The following is a 23455-nucleotide window of genomic DNA, read 5'->3' as shown; positions in this document are numbered from 1 at the left end:
TAGCGGTCGATCGATCTTCCAGTAAAAATAGTCACCGAAACAAACCAGCGCAGGAGCGTTGCTTTTTCCAAAAGGCACTAGCTTACTTAAACATCTTGTCTGGTGTCCCCCTGGAGCTAAAGTCGAGGTCGTGGCAAAACAAAACCTAATTATTACTAGCCGAGAAAGGATAGAAAAGATGGCATAGAATACACAGCACAAGTTGCTGCCGGGACAAAAGGCGCGACGTCACGGCAGCCACCAGCCCATCCCAAACCCAAACCTCATTACCATCGACCAGAAAATATCATCGTTTGCTTGTTTGTGCCGGGAAAATATCCATAGTCTTTCTTTCTTCTTTGTACCAAACGCGAGATCGTGGTTTCTGAAAATATCTCGGCCGCGGTACCGTCGAACCATCCGGATCGGAATAAACAAGGCACGAGGTAGGCGGTGCAGCGCGGCCACCTGCCGCACGCGCTCGCGCGTGACACTGTGGCGGATATTTACCGCCCCTCCCCAAGGCCACGTGGAAAAGCGGCGCCACCAAGGAAATAAAAGAGAAACCTCCGTCGGCCGGCCGAGGCATTCGAGATCTTTTCTGTTTTCTCATCTCTCTCTCTCTCGCTCTGGCTGGTCGTGCGGTGCTGGGAAGGAGACGACGATGGAGGAGGAGGAGGGGCGGGCCGGCCTGCGGGAGCTCGCGCGCTTCCCGGTAAGCGTTCTCTTCTTCTTCGTCTTCCCCGTCTAATTACCCGCAGATTTGTGCAGCTCTGGATTGATTCTGAAGTTGTTTCTTTGCTATGGCAGGACGTGATGGTGGTGTGCTCTTCGGCCGGATGGACGGACCAGAAGCACATGCTCTACCTAGGCTTGTTGCAGGAGTCGTTCGTGAACCGGTTACACGACGGTGAAATCAGCTTCAGGGGCCTCTTCGATCTCTCCCCAGGACCAGGAGCTTCAGGGCCCAAGCAACCGTCCAAGGTTGACAGAGCAAAGGTTGAGCCGACCAGAACGCCTTGCTGTGGAAATCAGGGAGATGGGGAAGTCCATTCCATGGATGATGATGATGATGATGATGCATCGTCCACTGAGACCGTGCAAGAGTCCTGCTCCCAAGCAAGCGCGACGAGCTCTGGACCATCTTCCCCGTGCCATTCTGCCAAGCGCGGGCGCTCCCCTTCTAGCACTGCAGGTACGTTGTTCCTCAAAGATGCTCCCTCCGTTTTTAAATATAAGACGTTTTAGATATTTAAACACCGACTACGTATAGATGTATATAGACCCATTTTGCTTCGTGTATAGGCATATAGCCTGTATTGAAATCTCTAAAAAAAAGCTTATGTTTAGGAACACTTATGTTTTAGTTTGCTAGTTCAACTTATGTTTGTCTTGAATACATTGATTTCGTAGCACCGTCTAGTTTACTCAGCTATGTGTTTTACCAAGAATAAATGACCAAAAGTTCAAAGAAGAAAGGATAAACGATCAATCACCCTGCCAGTCCCTCCATTCCGAATTACTTGTCGCCGGTATAAATGTATCTAGATGTATTTTAGTTCTAGATATATCCATTTCTACGACGAGTAATTTGGAACGGAGGGCGTAGCAACGAAATCGGGGATGACACCACTAGTCCTCATTGACGCACATTTTTGTGGAGTACGTATAAGATTATGAACAGACATCTTCAAATTAGTCTGTTTTCATAGAGTTGGGTGACACGGCAAGGTTCTTACAAGGGAACTACTTGTGCATTTCCTCAGAGGGGTCGGATCAGAACTTCATCGACGAGGATACGATCACGAGAGAAACCGGAGAATCAAGAGAAGGACGACGGCGCAGCATCAAGCGACTCAAAGTCTGCTGACATGATCAAGTAAATGAGATATCTGTTCTTCACCTTTCAATCGTGTTATTATATTGATGTTCGAGAAATCAATGTTCATATTTTTACGGAATCATTCTAACGTCTGCACGCCCCATGGTTTTGCAGGCAGTTCATCATCCAGGAATGCACGAGAGAAGGGTACTGATGTAATGTGATCACGGTCGTCTTTGTGCAAGGTCATGGAGCAAAAGGAAAATTCACACACTGTTTGTTTAGGTTGTTCTTTGTGGTCGATCGAATCGACTGGTGTTGCCTACTCACCCGGTGAAATCACCTAGAGTTCTAGAATAGAGATCGAGACTCGAGTAACACGTATGAAGCCCAAGCTTGTTGTTAAGTTTAGTAGATTTGTGTAGTGCAAGTTTGAACAAAGATAGTTTTACAGACAATAGCTTTTTCGACACCGAATTTTGTTGAGACTTTGATGGAACACACGTGAACAGAGATATAGATAGACATGAGACGTAAGGTGCGGCTCTTTCTCTATTTCATGTCTTTGGAGAGAATACATGCTTAGGGCACACAAATTTCCTCCCGCATCCGTCCATGAATAGAGACTAGTCCATGGACACGGATGCAGGAGACCACTATCCTGTCCATAAAAAGTTCAAATGTATTTCGATCCATACAGCATGCCGGATCACACCAGCGTCGGACCGCATGCCCGATCACAATCAAAAAGAGGCAAATATGCTTAATTTTTACATGCCCGAATCCAAAGAATATTAGTCCGGTAGTCTGTGCATTTCTGTCCTGCCGGACCGACAGTCCCAGCCGTCTGCTCCTTGATCAAGGAGGTGTTGTCGCCACCGCGTAGGCAGCATCTACCTCCGCGTCCACGTATGCCTCTGCCACGTCCTCATTCTCCACCGCCGCCAAATGATCTTTCTGCTGCTGTAACATCTGATAGCGGACGGATTGCACGATAATTCTTACGTCAGCATCCAGAGAGTCCACATTCAAGGTCAACATCTTGCGTCCTCCGCATTGGCAACGATCTTCAACTTCTCTTCCTCGAGCACAGCCTTCCTCTTTTCAATCATGGTCCTCCTCTCTTCGAACTTGAGCTTCTTGTCTGTCGCCTCCATCAATAGTTTGAACCATCTGGCAGCGTCCGCCACGGCCGTGCCGACCGCCTCATCCGCCACGACCTCCACGCCCAATGCCACCACCAGGACCATTGTTAGCCAACCGCTTCTTGAGCTTCTCCTTCTTTGCGGTGTTCGCTTTGACGCGGCGAGTTTGCCGCATCGCCGAGCTGATCTTCTGGGCGAGCGTGATACTCGGATCCTTCGGCACCTCCGCCGTCTCCGTCTCGACAGGTTCTCCGACGGTTTGATGCGTCGGCGGCTGCTACCTCTTGAGCACTGCGTTGGTTTTCCCTTGAAGATGAAAGGGTGATGTAGCAAAACAGCGTAAGTATTTTCCTCGGTTTTTGAGAACCAAGGTATCAATCCAGTAGGAGACCACACGCGAGTCACCTCGTACCTACACAAACAAATAAGAACCTCGCCAACCAACATGATAAAGGGGTTGTCAATCCCTTCACAGCCACTTGCAAGAGTGAGATCTGATAGAGATAATGATAATAAGATAAATATTTTTGGTATTTTTATGATATAGATTGAAAGTAAAGATTGTAAAATAAAATAGATTAGAAACTTGTATGATGGAAAATAGACCCGGGGGCCATAGGTTTCACTAGTGGCTTCTCTCAAGATAGCATAAGTATTACGGTGGGTGAATAAATTACTGTCGAGCAATTGATAGAAAAGCGAATAGTTATGAGAATATATAGGTATAATCATGTATATAGGCATCACATCCGTGACAAGTAGACCGACTCCTGCCTGCATTTACTATTATTACTCCACACATCGACCGCTATCCAGCATGCATCTAGAGTATTAAGTTCATAAGAACAGAGTAACGCCTTAAGCAAGATGACATTATGTAGAGGGATAAACTCATGCAATATGATATAAACCCCATCTTTTTATTCCCGATGGCAACAATACAATACGTGTCGTTTCCCTTTCTGTCACTGGGATCGAGCACCGCAAGATTGAACCCAAAGCTAAGCACTTCTCACATTGCAAGAAATATCAATCTAGTAGGCCAAACCAAACTGATAATTCAAAGAGACTTGCAAAGATAACCAATCATACATAAAAGAATACAGAGAAGATTCAAATATTGTTCATAGATAAACTTGATCATAAACCCACAATTCATCGGATCTCGACAAACACACCGCAAAAGAAGATTACATCAAATAGATCTCTAAGAGAATCGAGGAGAACTTTGTATTGAGATCCAAAGAGAGAGAAGAAGCCATCTAGCTACTAGCTATGGACCTGAAGGTCTGAGTTAAACTACTCACACATCATCGGAGGGGCCATGGAGTTGATGTAGGGGCCCTCCGTGATCAATGCCCCCTCCGGCAGAGCTCCTAAAAAGGCCTCAAGATGAGATCTCTTGGGTACAGAAGGTTGCGGCGGTGGAAATAGGGTTTCATGGTGCTCCTGTGTAGCGACCAGACCTCAAACGGTCCAATCTCTGTGCTCAGGTGTCATCCCTGGATCAGTAATGCTGACACCACACAGTACTTGAAGGATTTATAACAGAGTAGCAATCACACACTTATTACAACGAGTGTCTCAAAAGAGAACTTATTACAATAAATATGGCTTAAGGCCATCTAATAACGATAAGAGCGGAAGACTTGAAAGATAAGTGAGTCCATCAACTCCAACGGCATCACTGAGTATAAAACCACGACCTAAAAGCACCTTACTCGTCGTCTGAAAAGTCTGCAACATGAACATTGCAGCCCGAAACGGGTCAGCACATGGAATATGCTGGCAATGTAACACATAGAGAGCAATGAAGGAATACGGCTATACTACATGCATATTTGGCTGGTGGAAAGCTCTATGGTTACAGTTTTGCGTAAAGCCAATTTTCCCCTACTGCAAAGGAATAAATTTTATTTAACTATCATGGTGGTTGTTAAACATTGAGAATGGTTGACAGCATTCTCAATCCCAATTAAGAAACATCAATAAACCCAACAATATTAATTTAGAGTAACATGATGAGATTCACATGATAATCCAAGTACTAGATACTCAAGACGTACATAACTGAGGACACGGCTAATCATGATTAGTTTATACACTTTGCAGAGGTTTGCGCACTTTTCCCCACAAGACTCGATCTCCTCCGTTGGGATTCTCGCACTACATGGTGTTTGATAAACGGATGACCGAGACATAGTCTTTCAGAAGCGCTAGCACCTTACGATCGGGTAGACCGTTACACCTACTTTTCCCTACATCTGCTAGTCTACCACTGTAAGAGTTCGCACGACTTACTCAACTATGCTAGAGCCCATAGTAGCTTGTGGCTGCACACGGAAGTTTCTAGCATGAATAATCTCATGATCCCTTTGAGCCTGGGTGGCGGTCCAAAAGAAAAACAGGCAATCGCTGGAATACCCAGGTGCCTCAATCCACCCAGATGTGTATTTAAGTTGCCACCTTAGATAAACCATTAATTAAACAAACTCACATCTGTCATGGATTTCATTCACCCAAATCCACGTCTACTAGCATAGCATGGCATAATAAGCAAACGTAGAAGTAACTCCCAAAGGTTTGATAAATAACAGGTGATAGGTACTACCTCAACTACTTCCCAAACCTACAATTTAATTAGATCCTAGTCATGCAATGTGTGAGGGTTGATCTAATGCAATAAAACTGGGTAGTAGGAGGTATGATCAAAGTGTTACTTGCCTTGCTGATGATACGTGAAACCTAGCGATTCGAAATAGCAAGCGGCGCAATCCGGGTACTCTATCGCAAACAAACAAGCATACAATAAGTACTCAACTAATGCACAGGTAAAACTCAAATAAGAGATCTAACCAGAAAGTTCAACTTAAGAACTCCGGTTGGCAAAAAGAACCAAATCGAACGAAGCAACGAAAGACAAACGGCAAAAGAAACAGGCTTCGTTTACTATTCTGGATCTAGGGCAACTTTTACAGAGGCAAAAACTTGTTTGAGTTGGTTAAACGGAAAGAGGGTTTCGAGATGAACTCCAGGCGCTTGAATCGTCTGATTCCGATAAACGAGCGAGAAGTTATACTAGAACAAAAATCGGATCAGGAATCGCGATCGGAAAAATCGCGGATTTAATCTGAGAAAAAGAAAAATGACGAACAGGTTAACGAACGAACGTTCGTTATCTGATTCTAAAAGATGAACGCGTTCGTTAAAACGAACGAACGAGCGAACGCTCGCTAATTAACTAAACCGAGAAAAAAAACCAATCTATCTAAAAATCGAATCTAAAAAAACCGAAAAAACCCGGCGGCGGCGGGGCGACGGCGGCGGCTAGGGTTTGCGGGCGGGGCGGCGCGGGGCGGCGGCGGGTGGCGGCGCGGCGCGGCGCGGCTATGGTTAGGGTTTGGGACGGGGCGCGGTTGGGCTATTCGGGCCTCGGGGCGGCGCTAGTTAAAGGCCTCGGCCAGGGAGTCCTGGCCGGATATGGCCTGTAGGTCGGTTCGGACTTTTTTTAAATAATTACGCTCAGAAAAAAACAAAAGGAATACTAAACGGACTCCAAAAATCCTGAAATAAATTTTCCCCAGCTTCTAAAATCAAGCCGCACAGGATGAATATTTATTTGGGGCCTAAATGCAATTTTGAAAAACGCGCATTTTTCCTAAATTCAAATAAAATAGCAAAAGAACCAAAATAAAATCTTATTTGATTTTATTATTAAATCCTCAATATTTCTTTATTTTGGAAAAGTCATTTTATTCCCTCTCTCATACTTTTATAATAGAAATAATTGAAGATAATGTAAGTGCATCTAGTGCCACCCCTAGTTGGTTTTGGAGAATTAACGAAAAACCTAGTTGAGGGACTAATGTGTTTGTGAGAATTGCAGGATAACACATGTAGAAGTCCCTCATTGATTCGGTTTTCCTACCAGAGATGACCCCTAAAAATGAATGAAGACATTGAAGTCAAAGGTGGTATGTGAAGACATTCACATTGAAGACTATGACAAGAGAAGACATCGCATGAAGACTATGGAGCGTGAAGACTTAGTTCTTTCATCGTTCTTTTTCTTCTTTGTTGAGTCATAGGAACCACCGTACTGTTAAGTGGGGTCCAAAAGAACCAGTCAGAATGACTGAAGTGATGCTTAACCAAAATCCTATGTCTTCGAGTGAAGACTATGAGAGCAAATCTTGTCCAGAGTTGGATAAGTCAGCTTTGCTTGTAGCCCAAATAAAGTTGCCGTGTGTGTTTGAAATATGACCGTTGGAACACGTGTCAGTTCCTTAGTGACCGAGGGTCATTTCGAACAAATCAGGTCGGGTTGCCTAGTGGCTATAAATAGCCCACCCCCTACAATCATAAACGGTTGGCTACTCAGAGTTAGAGTACGGCTTTTGTCGTTTGAGAGCAACCCACCTCGAAGCCTTTGAGAGAGAATTCCTTGCGAGGATAAAGCCCTAACCACCCAGAGCCAAAGAGTGTTAGGCATCACTTAAGTCTTCCTGTCTGTGTGATCTGAAGACTTATTACACTTGAGGACTGTGAATCCTCCAGCCGGTTAGGCGTCGCGTTCTGAGCATCCAAGAGTCATTGTGGATCACCGGTGAACGAAGTCTGTGAAGGTTTGGAAGTCTACCTTGAAGACTTACCAGAGTGATTGGGTGAGGACTGGGTGTCCTTAGCTCAAGGGGAATAAGGTGAAGACGAGGTCTTCTGAGTTGAATCTCAGCCTCCCTAACCAGACGTACAGTTGTCACAGCAACTGGAACTGGTCCAACAAATCATTGTCTTCAACGAGTCACTAGTTTCATCCTTCCCTTCCCTTTACTTACTGTTGGTCCTTGTGAAGTCATTGTACGATTGCATCACCATTTGGCTTCACTGAGTGATTACTTGTTCTGATTGGCTTCACAATATCTTCCTACCTGATCCTTACTGCCTAGCTGCTATTAGTCATTGCGCTTTCACTTCATTGAATACTTGACTATGGTTTGCCTAGTGTAGTCTACCTTCCGCTGCATGGTAATAGGTTTATTTGTATCGTTTGTCTTTGAAACTTCCATGTTTTGAAGACTTTCATAAAAATTGCCTATTCACCCCCCCTCTAGTCGATCACTAGCACTTTCAGATAAAATAAATAAAATCAAATGATCCTATTTTCAAAATTTGAGAAAACTCAAATATGAAAATAACGAAATCCCCAACTCTCTCCGAGGGTCCTTGAGTTGCGTGAAATTTCTAGGATCAACCAAAATGCAATAAAACATGATATGCAATGATGATCTATTGTATAACATTCCAAATTGAAAATTTGGGATGTTACATCCTGGATGTTTGCGGGGTATATGAATATATATAGGAGGAAGAAATAGGTCCGTGGAGCAACGAGGGGCCCACGAGGGTGGAGGGCGCGCCCAGGGGGTAGGCATGCCCCCTGCCTCGTGGCCTCCTCGTTGATTGCTTGACGTCCACTCCAAGTCCTCTGGATCACGTGTGTTCCAAAAATCACGCTCCCGAAGGTTTCATTCCGTTTGGACTCCGTTTGATATTCTTCTTATGCGAAACACTGAAATAGGCAAAAAACAACAATTTGGGCTGGGCCTCCGATTAATAGGTTAGTCCGGAGAGTAATATAAAAGTGTATAAATAAGTCCATTAAACATCCAAAACGGAATATATATATAATAGCATGGAACAATAAAAAATTATAGATACGTTGGAGACGTATCAGCGGCGGAAGGAAGGAGAGGGTGGGAGAAAAGAGCTTGAATTGGGTGGAGTGTTGGAAATATGCCCTAGAGGCAATAATAAAATGGTTATTATTATATTTCCTTGTTCATGATAATTGTCTATTGTTCATGCTATAATTGTATTAACCGAAAACCGTAATACATGTGTGAATACATAGACCACAACATGTCCTTAGTAAGCCTCTAGGTGACTAGCTCACTGATCAATAGATGGTTATGGTTTCCTGACCATGGACATTGGATGTCATTGATAACGGGATCACATCATTAGGATAATGATGTGATGGACAAGACCCAATCCTAAGCATAGCACAAGATCGTGTAGTTCGTTTGCTAGAGCTTTTCTAATGTCAAGTATCATTTCCTTAGACCATGAGATTGTGCAGCTCCCGGATACCGTAGGAATTATTTGGGTGTATCAAACGTCACAACGTAACTGGGTGGCTATAAAGGTGCACTACAAGTATCTCCGAAAGTATCTGTTGGGTTGGCACGAATAGAGATTGGGATTTGTCACTCCGTATGACGGAGAGGTATCTCTGGGCCCACTCGGTAATGCATCATCATAACGAGCTCAATGTGACTAAGGAGTTAGCCACGGGATCATGCGTTACAGAACGAGTAAAGAGACTTGTTGGTAATGAGATTGAACGAGGTATAGAGATACCGACGATCAAATCTCGGGCAAGTAACATACCGATAGACAAAGGGAATTGTATATGGGATTGATTGAATCCTCGACATTGTGGTTCATACGATGAGATCATCGTGGAACATGTGGGAGCCAACATGGGTATCCAGACCCCGCTGTTGGTTATTGGCCAGAGAGATGTCTCGGTCATGTCTGCATGGTTCCCGAACCCGTAGGGTCTACACACTTAAGGTTCGGTGACGCTAGAGTTGTTATGGGAAATAGTATGTGGTTACCGAAGGTTTTTCGGAGTCCCGTATGAGATCCCGGACGTCACGAGGAGTTCTGGAATGGTCCGGTGGTGAAGATTTATATATGGAAGTCCAGTTTCGGTCGCCGGAATGGTTTCGGGGGTTATCGGTATTGTATCGGGACCACCGAAAGGTGTCCGGGGTCCACCGGGTGGGGCCACCTGCCCCGATGGGCCAATTGGGCTGAACAAGGGTGGGAACCAGCCCCTAGTGGGCTGGTGCGTCCCCCCAAGGGCCCAAGGCACCTAGGGTTGAAAACCATAGGGGGTGGGGGCGCCTCCCACCTAACTTGGGGGACAAGTCCCCCCTTGGCCGCCCCCTCTAGATGCATCTAAGGGGGGCCGGCCCCCTCTCCCTTCACCCTATAAATAGAGCGAGGTGGGAGGGCAGCCGCACCCTTCCCCTGGCGTAGCCCTCCCCCTCTCCAACACCTCCTCCTTCGTAGTGCTTGGCGAAGCCCTGCCGAAGAACCACGAGCTCCATCACCACCACGTCGTCATGCTGCTGGAGTTCTCCCTCAACTTCTCATCTCCCCTTGCTAAATAAAGAAGGAGGAGACGTCCCCGGGCTGTACATGTGTTGAACGCGGAGGCACCGTCCGTTCGGCGCTTGATCGGATCTTCCGCGATTTGAATCGCCGCGAGTACGACTCCATCAACCGCGTTCTTGTAACGCGCACTTCCGCTTAGCGATCTTCAAGGGTATGAAGATGCACTTCCTCTCTCTCATTGCTAGCATCTCCTAGATTGATCTTGGTGACACGTAGGAAAATTTTGAATTATCGCTACATTCCCCAATAGTGGTATCAGAGCTAGGTCTATGTGTAGATTCTATGCACGAGTAGAACACAAAGTAGTTGTGGGCGATGATTTGGTCAATTTGCTTACCGTTACTAGTCTTATATTAATTCGGCGTCATTGTGGGATGAAGCGTCCCGGACCGACCTTACACGTACGCTTACGTGAGACTGGTTCCACCGACTGACATGCACTTGATGCATAAGGTGGCTAGCGGGTGTCTGTCTCTCCGACTTTAGTCGGATCGGATTTGATGAAGAGGATCCTTATGAAGGGTAAATAGCAATTGGCATATCACCGTTGTGGCTTTTGCGTAGGTAAGAAACGTTCTTGCTAGAAACCCATAGCAGCCACGTAAAACATGCAACAACAATTAGAGGACGTCTAACTTGTTTTTGCAGGGTATGCTGTGTGATGTGATATGTCCAAAAGGATGTGATGAATGATATATGTGATGTATGAGATCGATCATGTTCTTGTAATAGGAATCACGACTTGCATGTCGATGAGTATGACAACCGGCAGGAGCCATAGGAGTTGTCTTAATTTATTGTATGACCTGTGTGTCAATGAAAAACGCCATGTAATTACTTTACTTTATTTCTAACCGTTAGCCATAGTAGTAGAAGTAATAGTTGGCGAGACAACTTCATGAAGACACGATGACGAAGATCATGATGATGGAGATCATGGTGTCATGGCAGTGATGAAGGTGATCATGCCGCGCCTCGAAGATGGAGATCAAAGGCGCAAGATGATATTGGCCATATCATGTCACTTTATGATTTGCATGTGATGTTTGTCATGTTTACATCTTATTTGCTTGGAACGACGGTAGCATAAATAAGATGATCCCTCACTAAAATTTTAAGAAATGTGTTCCCCCTAACTGTGCACCGTTGCGAAGGCTCGTTGTTTCGAAGCACCACGTGATGATCGGGTGTGATAGATTCTAACATTCGCATACAACGGGTGTAAGCCAGATTTACACATGCAAAACACTTAGGTTGACTTGATGAGCCTAGCATGTACAGACATGGCCTCGGAACATGAGAGACCGAAAGGTCGAACATGAGTCATATAGTAGATGCGATCAACATGGAGATGTTCACCGTTGATGACTAGTCCGTCTCACGTGATGATCGGACACGACCTAGTTGATTCGGATCATGTATCACTTAGATGACTAGAGGGATGTCTATCTGAGTGGGAGTTCATTAAATAATTTGATTAATTGAACTCATTATCATGAACATAGTCTAAATTGCATTTGAAAATTATGTTATGGATTAATAGCTCGCGCTTTAGCTCCTTGTTTTAATGCGTTCCTAGAGAAAGACTAAGTTGAAAGATATTGTAAGCAACTGTGTGGACTAGGGCCGTAGTCTGAGGATTGTCCTCACTGCTACACATAAGGCTTCTGTCCTTGATGTACCGCTCGGTGTGACAACCCCTCTGGCGTCGTCTGTGGATGTTGTGAACATCTGGCAGACACGTTTTGATGACTACCTGATAGTTTAGTGCGCCATGCTTTACGGCTTAGAGTCAGGGCTCCAAAAGCGTTTTGAATGCCATGGAACATTTGAGATGTTCCAAGAGATGAAATTGGTATTTCAGGCTCATGCCCATGTTGAGAGGTTTGAGACCTCTGACAAGATCTTTGCCTACAAGATGGAGGAGAATAGCTTAGCCAGTGAGCATGTGCTCAGAATGTCTGGGTACTTCAATCACTTGAATCAATTGGGGGTTAATCTTCCAGATAAGAGAGTGATTGACAAAAGTTCTCTAGTCACTATCACCAAGCTGCTAGAGTTTCGTGATGAACCATAACATGCAAGGGAAGATAATCCCGGAGCTATTCGTCGTGCTTAAGGTCGTAAAGGTAAAAATCAAGAAGGAGCATCAAGTGTTGATGGTTAATAAGACCACTGGTTTCAAAGAAGGGCAAGGGCAAGAAGGGAAACTTCATGAATGGCAAGCCAGTTGCTGCTCCAGTGAAGAAACCCAAGAACCCAAACCCGAGACGAAGTGCTTCTATTAGGGGAACGGTCACTGGTAGCGGAACTACCTCAAATACTTGGTAGATAAGAAGGCTGGAAACTTCAACAAAAGTATATTTGATGTATGTGTTATTGATGTGTACCTTACTAGTACTCCTAGTAGCACCTGGGTATTAGATACCGGTTCAGTTGCTAATATTGGTAACTCAAAACAAAAGCTACGGAATAAAGGAGACTCGCTAAGGGCGAGGTGACGATGTGTGTTGGAAGTGTTTCCAAGGTTGATGTGATCAACATTGCACGCTCCCTCTACCTTCAGGATTAGTGTTGAACCCGGATAAATGTTGTTTGTATTGGTGTCTGCGTTGAGAATGAACATGATTAGATCATGTTTATTGCAATACGGTTATTCATTTAAGTCAGAGAATAATGGTTATTCTGTTTACATGAATAATACCTTCTATGGTCATGCACCCAATGTGAATAGTTTATTGAATCTCGGTCGTAGTGATACACATGGTCATAACATTGATGCCAAAAGATGTAGAGTTGATAATGATAGTACCACTTTCTTGTGGCACTGCCGCTTAGGTCATATTGGTGTAAAGCGCATGAAGAACCTCCATACTAATGGACTTTTGGAGTCACTTGATTTTGAATCACCTGACACATGCGAACCATGCCTCATAAGCAAGATGACTAAAACCCCGTTTTCTGGAACAATGGAACGGGCAAGTGACTTGTTGGAAATCACACATGCTGATGTGTGCGGTCCGATGAGTGTTGACGCACGCGGTGGATATCATTATTTTCTCACCTTCACCAATGAATTGAGTAGATATGGGTATATTTACTTAATGAAGCATAAGTCTAAAACGTTTGAAAAGTTCAAGAAATTTCAGAGTGAAGTTGAGAATCATCATAACAAGAAGATCAAGTTCCTACGATCTGATCAAGGGGAGAGTATCTGAGTTATGAGTTTGGCAATCACTAAAGACAAGGTGGAATCGTTTCTCAATTGACGCCACTTGGATCACCATAGCATAATGGTGTGTACGAATGTCGTAATCACACCCTATTGGATATGGTGCGATCTATGATGTCTCTTACCGATCTACTGCTATCATTTTGAGGTTATGCATTAGAGAAAATTACATTCACTTTAAATATGGCACCATCTAAATCCGTGGAGACGACATCGTATGAACTATGGTTTGGCAAGAAACCTAAGTTGTTGTTTCTTAAGGTTTGGGGCTACGATGCTTATGTCGATAGGCTTCAGCCAGAAAAGCTCAAACCCAAAGCAGAAAATTGTGTCTTCATAGAATACCCAAACAAGACGACTGGGTATACCTTCTATCTCAGATCTGAGGGCAAAGTGTTTGTCACTAGGAATAGGTCCTTTCTCGAGAAAGAGTTTCTCTCGAAAGAATTGAGTGGAAGGAAGATAGAACTTGATGAGGTTGTTGAACCTTCACTTCAACCAGAGAGTAGCGCATCACAGAAATATGTTTCTATGGCACTTACGTTAGTTGAAGAGAAAGCTAATGATGATGATCATGAAGCTTCAGATCAAATTACTATCAAACCTCGTAGGTCGACAAGGGTGTGTACAACTTCTGAGTGGTAACCCTGTCTTAAAGGTCATGTTGTTGGAAATGATGAACCTATGAGCTATGAAGAAGTGATGGTGGGCCCGGATTCCAAAAAATGGCTGGAAGCCATAAAATCCGAGATAGGATCCATGTATGAGAACAAAGTATGGACTTTGGTGGACTTGCCTGATGATCGACAAGCCATTGAGAATAAATGGATCTTTAAGAAGACAGACATTGATGTATTGTCACCATTTATGGAGCTCGACTCGTCTCAAAGAAGTTTCCGACAAGTTCAAGGAGTTGACTGTGATGAGACTTTCTCAATCATAGCGATGCTCAAGTCTGTTAGAATTATGTTAGCAGTTGCTGCATTTTCATTTATGAAATCTGGCAGATGGATGTCAAAAAAAGTTTCCTTGACGGTTTCCATGAGGAAAGGTTGTATGTGATACAACCAGAAGGTTTTGTCGATCCTAAGGATGCTAAAAGGTATGCAAACTCCAGCGATCCTTCTAAGAACTGGAGCAAGCATCTCGGAGTTGGAACATACGCTTTGATGACGTGATCAAAGCATTTGGGTTTATACAAAGTTTGCAAGAAACTTGTATTTGCAAGAAAGTGAGTGGGAGCACTAAAACATTTTGATAAGTATATGTGGATGACATATTGTTGATCGGAAATGATGTAGAATTTCTGGAAAGCATAAATGGTTATTTGAATGGAGTTTTTCAAAGGAAGACCTGTGTAAAGCTGCTTACATGTCGGGTATCAAGATCTATAGAGATAGATCAAGACGCTTGATAAGACTTTCACAGAGCACATACCTTGACATGATCTTGAAGGAGTTCAAGATGGACCAGTCAAAGAAGGAGTTCTTGCCTGAGTTGTAAGGTGTGAAGTTAAGACTTGAAGCTCGACCACGGCAGAAGAAAGAGAAAGGACGAAAGTCGTCCCCTATGCCTTAGCCATAGGCTCTATACGATATGCCATGCTATGTACCGCGATGTGCCTTGCCACGTGTGTGGCAAGGGGGTATAAGAGTGATCCGGGAGTGGATCATTGGACGATGGTCAAATTTTTTTTCCTTAGGAATAAGGAAATGTTTCTCGATTATGGAGGTGATGAAGAGTTCGGCATAAAGGGTTACATCGATGCAAGCTTTAACACCTATCCGGATGACTCTGAGTAGCAAACCAGATACATATAGTGGAGCAACCATTTGGAATAGCTCCAAGTGGAGCATAGTAGCAACATCTACAATAGGAAATAGGGATTTGCGAAGAACACACAGATCTGAATGTTGCAGACACGTTGACTCAAACCTCTCTCGTAATCATAACATGATCAAACCCTAGAAGTCATTGAATGCTAATCACATGGTGATGTGAACTAGATTATTGACTCTGGTAAACTCTTTGGGTGTTAGTCACATGGTGTCGTAATTTTGTCATGGCAGATGTCCTAGTGTGAGGACTTAGTCGTGAGGCCAATGCATCTATGCGGTAGCTTGAAGGGGTTGATCGGAATCGAGAGACACAACACGCAAGACAAAGATTTAGACAGCTTCGGGCCCCGGGAAACATCATCCGGTAACAACCCTACATGCTGTTTGTGGCTAGGTCTCATTATCATCACGAGAGAGTCGCCGGTAAACTGTCTCTTTGTGTCTAGCCCTAGAGATTGTTTCTTCTTGCTTGTCCTTCTTGAGGTGCCCTGCCCCTCCTTATATATGTTGAAGGGGCGAGTTACATGACTAGTCCTAGTAGGATTAGGATTACTCTATTACAAGTGGAATCCTAATCTTGCTTCCTTTGTAGGAGAATATTCCATATGCCTTTCCTCTTAAGCCGGACCACCATAACATGAGTCAGTCTTCTGGGCCTTGGGCCTTGTCATCCATCTGAAACACCCGCCGGGTCACCAATGAGTTTTCAGGCTCGTGAGTCGTCACACCAATGAACCGCCAGACACGTGAGTCGCCATCCTCTGGCGGGTTACCAATGAAACGCCAAGTCCGGCCGGGTCATATATCCGTCTGGGTAATATATCCGGCCGGGTCATACCGCGGGGTATAACCCCGACACATGGCGATGTGAACTATGAGTGTTGATAACATGGCGATGTGAACTAGATTATTGACTCTAGTGCAAGTGGGAGACTGTTGGAAATATGCTCTAGAGGCAATAATAAAATGGTTATTATTATATTTCCTTGTTCATGATAATTTTCTATTGTTCATGCTATAATTGTATTAACCGGAAACCATAATACATGTGTGAATACATAGACCACAACATGTCCCTAGTAAGCCTCTAGTTGACTAGCTTGTTGATCAATAGATGGTTATGGTTTCCTGGCCATGGACATTGGATGTCGTTGATAACGGGATCACATCATTAGGAGAATGATGCGATGGACAAGACCCAATCCTAAGCATAGCACAAGATCGCGTAGTTCGTTTGCTAGAGATTTTCTAATGTCAAGTATCATTTCCTTAGACCATGAGATTGTGCAACTCCCGGATACCATAGGAATGCTTTGGGTGTATCAAACGTCACAACGTAACTGGGTGGCTATAAAGGTGCACTATAGGTATCTCCAAAAGTATCTGTTGGGTTGGCACAAATCGAGACTGGGATTTGTCACTCCGTATGACAGAGAGGTATCTCTGGGACCACTCGGTAATGCATCATCATAACGAGCTCAATGTGACTAAGGAGTTAGCCACGGGATCAGTGTTATGGAACGAGTAAAGAGACTTGCCGGTAGCGAGATTGAACGAGGTATATAGATACCGACGATCGAATCTTGGGAAAGTAACATACCGGTAGACAAAGGGAATTGTATATGGGATTGATTGAATCCTCGACATCGTGGTTCATCCGATAAAATCATCGTGGAACATGTGGGAGCCAACATGGGTATCCAGATCCCGTTGTTGGTTATTGGCCGGAGAGATGTCTCGGTCATGTCTGCATGGTTCCCGAACCCGTAGGGTCCACACACTTAAGGTTCGATGACGCTAGAGTTGTTATGGGAAACAGTATGTGGTTACCGAAGGTTGTTCAGAGTCTCGGATGAGATCCCGGACGTCATGAGGAGTTCCGGAATGGTCCAGAGGTGAAGATTTATATATGGAAGTCCAGTTTCAGTCACTGAAATGGTTTCAGGTGTAACACCCCGAGAATCATGCTACAGTAATCTCCCCCTAATGGTGGCCATGTCATCGTGATTACTATGCAGCTTGCCACTTGTCCAAAAATCAAAGCCTTTTTCAAAGTAACAATAAGTCAAATAAATTATTTTCTTTGAACTGTAAAACTAAAATGCTCACCTTATCCTATAAATTTCCCTGATCACTGTCCTGTTGAAACCAACCTCTTGTGAATTCCCAAAATGCCCATGGGAATTAATTCAGTGCTCCAGCAGCATTTAAATTGGCCTTTTCAATTTCTAAAAATGGTTAGACAACTCCTTTTGCCCCCAAACTTTTTATTCCATCTCAAGTTATTGTGTTAGATTTATGTGTCAAGTTTTGTTCAAGACAAAAGTCTCTTGGTATTAAAAGAAATGCAAAACTGAAATGAAAATAGAAAAGGCAGAAAACCAAAGTTAAAATAAAGACCCCCCTCTCTCTGTCTGGGCCTTAGCCGCTTGGTAGGCCCAGTCGGCCAGCCCACCGGCGCACCTACCTCCCCGACCGGCCCAACCCCTCCCCGAGCCATCTCCCTCCTTCCCTGTTCGATCGACCGGGGGAGGTGCTCTAGCTCGTCGCCGCACGACCGCCTCGCTAACCTCGTCAGAGGGGATAAAGCCATGCCCCACCCCGCGGCGCCTCGCTCCCCTCGTATCCCCTACCCCACTCGTCCTCCACTCGCGCCGCTCCCCACTCCTCCTCTTCCCCTCCTCCAGATCCCCTCCTCCCTCGCCCGATGCTGCCGTCGATGTGCGTCGCTCAATCCTGCGGCCACCGGCACCCCCGAGCGTCGAGGCTTCATCTACGGGATGCACCGCCATCTCCTACGTCCTCCTCGACCAATGGATGAACCCGGGGTTGTCTGCATCGCCAGCATCGACCCCATCCCCAATCACCGGCCATCGCCCTGCCTCACCGGATCTCCTCGCCGGAGACTCCCCGACCTCGGCAAGCTCGTCCACGGCCTCCCCAGGGTGAGCCCACGCCGATTCCCCTCGTCTTTCCTTCTGTTTGGTGCGTCGTTGCCCAGCCCTGCGCCACACGAGCTCCGGCTGAACCCGCGCTCACCGAGCCATGGTCGCGCCCCGCGTGCCTCCTGATACGTCTCCAACGTATCTATAATTTTTGATTTCTCCATGCTATATTATCTACTGTTTTGGACATTATTGGGCTTTATTATCTACTTTTACATTATTTTTGGGACTAACCTATTAACCGGAGGCCCATCCCAGAATTGCTATTTTTTGCCTATTTTAGGGTTTCGAAGAAAAGGAATATCAAACGGAGTCCAAACGGAATGAAACCTTCGGGAACGTGATTTTCTCATTGAATACAACTCAGGAGACTTGGACCCTATGTCAAGACACGTAATAGGAGGCCACGAGGTAGGGGCGCACCTACCCCCCCCAGGCGCGCCCTCCACCCTCGTGGGCCCCCTGTTGCTCCACCGACGTACTTCTTCCTCCTATATATACCCACGTACCCCCAAACGATCAGATACGGAGCCAAAACCCTAATTCCACCGTCGTAACTTTCTGTATCCATGAGATCCCATCTTGGGGCCTGTTCTAGAGCTCCGCCGGAGGGGTCATCGATCATGGAGGGCTTCTTCATCAACACCATAGCCCTCCGATGAAGTGTGAGTAGTTTACCTCAGACCTACGGGTCCATGGTTAGTAGCTAGATGGCTTCTTCTCTCTTTTTGGATCTCAATACAATGTTCTCCCCCTCTCTTGTGGAGATCTATTCGGTGTAATCTTTTTGCGGTGTGTTTGTTGAGACTGATGAATTGTGGGTTTATGATCAAGTCTATCTATGAATAATATTTGAATCTTCTCTGAATTCTTTTATGTATGATTGGTTATCTTTACAAGTCTCTTCGAATTATCAGTTTGGTTTGGCCTACTAAATTGATCTTTCTTGCAATGGGAGAAGTGCTTAGCTTTGGGTTCAATCTTGTGGTGTCCTTTCCCGGTGACAGTAAGGGCAGCAAGGCACGTATTGTATTGTTGCCATCGAGGATAACAAGATGGGGTTTTCTTCATATTGCATGAGTCTATCCCTCTACATCATGTCATCTTGCTTAAGGCGTTACTCTGTTTTTAACTTAATACTCTAGATGCATGCTGGATAGCGGTCAATGAGTGGAGTAATAGTAGTAGATGCAGGCAGGAGTCGGTCTACTTGTCTCGGACGTGATGCCTATATACATGATCATACCTAGATATTCTCATAACTATGCTCAATTCTGTCAATTTCTCAACAATAATTTGTTCACCCACCGTAGAATACTTATGCTCTCGAGAGAAGCCACTAGTGAAACCTATGGCCCCCGGGTCTATCTTTATCATATCAATCTCCCACTACTTAGTTATTTACTTCTCTATTTAATTTGCCTTTATTTTACTTTGTATCTTTATCATAAAAATACCAAAAATATTATCTTATCATATCTATCAGATGTCACTCTTGTAAGTGGCCCTATAGGGATTGACAACCCCTATTTGCGTTGGTTGCGAGGATTTATTTGTTTTATGCAGGTACGAGGGACTCACGCGTAGCCTCCTACTGGATTGATACCTTGGTTCTCAAAAACTGAGGGAAATACTTACGCTACTTTCCTGCATCATCCCTTCCTCTTCGGGGAAAACCAACGCAGTGCTAAAAGAGGTAGCACCTCCCTGCCGCGCTCCACCGTGCCTCGCCCGTGCGCGAGCACCAGCGACCGTGCCCAGCCCCTCCTTCCCACGTTGCTGCCTGCTCCACGCTGCGGCTGCTACCGCCCAGGCCGCAGCCGCCCGCTACACGCACCTCCCCGCATTGTTGCTTGTGGCCGCCGCCGTCCGCAGCTCCCTGCAACGCACGAGCTGAAGGAAATATGCCCTAGAGGCAATAATAAAGTTATTATTTATTTCCTTATATCATGATAAATGTTTATTATTCATGCTAGAATTGTATTAACCGGAAACATAATACATGTGTGAATACATAGACAAACAAAGTGTCACTAGTATGCCTCTACTTGACTAACTCGTTAATCAAAGATGGTTATGTTTCCTAACCATGAACAAGGAGTTGTTATTTGATTAACGGGATCACATCATTAAGTGAATGATCTGATTGACATGACCCATTCCATTAGCTTAGCACCCGATCGTTCAGTATGTTGCTATTGCTTTCTTCATGACTTATACATGTTCCTATGACTATGAGATTATGCAACTCCCGTTTGCCGGAGGAACACTTTGTGTGCTACCAAACGTCACAACGTAACTGGGTGATTATAAAGGAGCTCTACAGGTGTCTCCAAAGGTACATGTTGGGTTGGCATATTTCGAGATTAGGATTTGTCACTCCGATTGTCGGAGAGGTATCTCTGGGCCCTCTCGGTAATGCACATCACTTAAGCCTTGCAAGCATTGCAACTAATGAGTTAGTTGCGGGATGATGTATTACAGAACGAGTAAACAGACTTGCCGGTAACGAGATTGAACTAGGTATTGGAATACCGACGATCGAATCTCGGGCAAGTAACATACCGATGACAAAGGGAACAACGTATGTTGTTATGCGGTCTGACCGATAAAGATCTTCGTAGAATATGTAGGAGCCAATATGGGCATCTAGGTCCCGCTATTGGTTATTGACCGGAGACATGTCTCGGTCATGTCTACATTGTTCTCGAACCCGTAGGGTCCGCACGCTTAAGGTTACGATGATAGTTATATTATGAGTTTATGCATTTTGATGTACCGAAGTTTGTTCGGAGTCCCGCATGTGATCACGGACATGACGAGGAGTCTCGAAATGGTCGAGACATAAAGATTGATATATTGGAAGCCTATGTTTGGATATCGGAAGTGTTCCGGGTGAAATCGGGATTTTACCGGAGTACCGGGAGGTTACCGGAACCCCCCGGGAGCTATATGGGCCATAGTGGGCCCTAGTGGAAAAGAGAAGAGGCAGCCCAACATGGGCCGCGCGCCCCTCCCCTCCCTTGGTCCGAATAGGACAAGGAGAGGGGGCCGTCCCCTCTCTCTCTTTTCCCCCCTCCGCGAATCCTATTCCAACTAGGATTGGGGGGGGGGAATCCTACTCCCAGAGGGAGTAGGACTCTCCTGGCGCGCCTCTCCTAGGCCGGCCGCACCCCCCCTTTAGTCCTTTATATACGGAGGCAGGGGCACCCCAGAGACACACAAGTTGATCCACGTGATCTTATTCTTAGCCGTGTGCGGCGCCCCCAGCCACCATAGTCCTCGATTATATTGTAGAGGTGCTTAGGCGAAGCCCTGCGACAGCAGTACATCAAGATCGTCACCACGCCGTCGTGCTGACGGAACTCTTCCCCAACACTTTGCTGGATCGGAGTCCGGGGATCGTCATCGAGCTGAACGTGTGCTAAAACTGCTTGATCGGTCGGGCCGTGAAGACGTACGACTACATCAACCAAACGCTTCCGTTGTCGATCTACCAAGGGTACGTAGATCACACTCTCCCCTCGTTACTATGCATCACCATGATCTTGCGTGTGCGTAGGAAACCCCAATAGTGGCATCCGAGCCTAGGTTTTATGTGTTGATGTTATATGCACGAGTAGAACACAAGTGAGTTGTGGGCGATATAAGTCATACTGCTTACCAGCATGTCATACTTTGGTTCGGCGGTATTGTTGGACGAAGCGGCCCGGACCGACATTACGCGTACGCTTACGCGAGACCGGTTCTCCCGACGTGCTTTGCACATAGGTGGCTTGCGGGTGACAGTTTCTCCAACTTTAGTTGAATCGAGTGTGGCTACGCCCGGTCCTTGCGAAGGTTAAAACAGCACCAACTTGACAAACTATCGTTGTCGTTTTGATGCGTAGGTAAGATTAGTTCTTGCTTAAGCCCGTAGCAGCCACGTAAAACTTGCAACAACAAAGTAGAGGACGTCTAACTTGTTTTTGCAGGGCATGTTGTGATGTGATATGGTCAAGACATGATGCTGATTTTTATTGTATGAGATGATCATGTTTTGTAACCGAGTTATCGGCAACTGGCAGGAGCCATATGGTTGTCGCTTTATTGTATGCAATGCAATCGCGATGTAATGCTTTACTTTATCACTAAGCAGTAGCGATAGTCGTGGAAGCACAAGCTTGGCGAGACGACAACGATGCTACGATGGAGATCATGGTGTCACGCCGGTGACGATGGTGATCACGACGGTGCTTCGGAGATGGAGATCACAAGCACAAGATGATGGCCATATCATATCACTTATATTGATTGCATGTGATGTTTATCTTTGATGCATCTTATCTTGCTTTGATTGACGGTAGCATTATAAGATGATCTCTCACTAATTATCAAGAAGTGTTCTCCCTGAGTATGCACCGTTGCGAAAGTTCTTCATGCTGAGACACCACGTGATGATCGGGTGTGATAGGCTCTACGTTCAAATACAACGGGTGAAAAATAGTTGCACACGCGGAATACTCAGGTTATACTTGACGAGCCAAGCATATACAGATATGTCCTCAGAACATGGAGACCGAAAGGTCGAGCGTGAATCATATAGTAGATATGATCAACATAGTGATGTTCACCAATGAAACTACTCCATCTCACGTGATGATCAGACATGGTTTAGTTGATTTGGATCACGTAATCACTTAGAGGATTAGAGGGATGTCTATCTAAGTGGGAGTTCTTTAAGTAAATTAACTGAACTTAAATTTATCATGAAACTTAGTAAGTATCTTGCTTGTTTATGCTTGTTTGTAGATAGATGGCTCGTGCTGTTGTTCCGTTGAATTTTAATGCATTCCTTGAGAAAGCAAAGTTGAAAGATGGTAGCAATTACACGGACTGGGTCCGTAACTTGAGGATTATCCTCATTGCTGCACAGAAGAATTACGTCCTGGAAGCACCGCTGGGTGCCAGGCCTGCTGCTGGAGCAACGCCAGATGTTATGAACGTCTGGCAGAGCAAAGCTGATGACTACTCAATAGTTCAGTGTGCCATGCTTTACGGCTTAGAATCGGGACTTCAACGACGTTTTGAACGTCATGGAGCATATGAGATGTTTCAGGAGTTGAAGTTAATATTTCAAGCAAATGCCCGGATTGAGAGATATGAAGTCTCCAATAAGTTCTATAGCTGCAAGATGGAGGAGAATAGTTCTGTCAGTGAGCATATACTCAAAATGTCTGGGTATAATAATCACTTGATTCAATTGGGAG

The 23455-nt window shown here is 45.1% G+C and overlaps 1 protein-coding gene across 1 annotated transcript; it reads left to right on the top strand.

Moving 5' to 3' along the window:
• Positions 1 to 375: 375 nt before the first annotated feature.
• Positions 376 to 2259, top strand: LOC125536225 (uncharacterized). Its single transcript, XM_048699405.2, has 4 exons — positions 376 to 694; positions 790 to 1174; positions 1746 to 1858; positions 1976 to 2259. Exons 1-3 carry the CDS (start codon positions 644 to 646, stop codon positions 1847 to 1849), a joined length of 540 nt encoding a protein of 179 aa, XP_048555362.2. The 5' UTR covers positions 376 to 643; the 3' UTR covers positions 1850 to 1858; positions 1976 to 2259.
• The last annotated feature ends 21196 nt before the right edge of the window (positions 2260 to 23455 follow it).

This window comes from Triticum urartu, chromosome 2A (genome assembly GCF_056163025.1).
Source record: "Triticum urartu cultivar PI428250 chromosome 2A, HENAU_Tu73, whole genome shotgun sequence".
In the NCBI taxonomy this organism is placed as follows: Eukaryota; Viridiplantae; Streptophyta; class Magnoliopsida; order Poales; family Poaceae; genus Triticum; species Triticum urartu.
The sequence above is the reverse complement of the archived record's forward strand: the minus strand, read 5'-3'. Positions and strand labels throughout refer to the sequence as shown.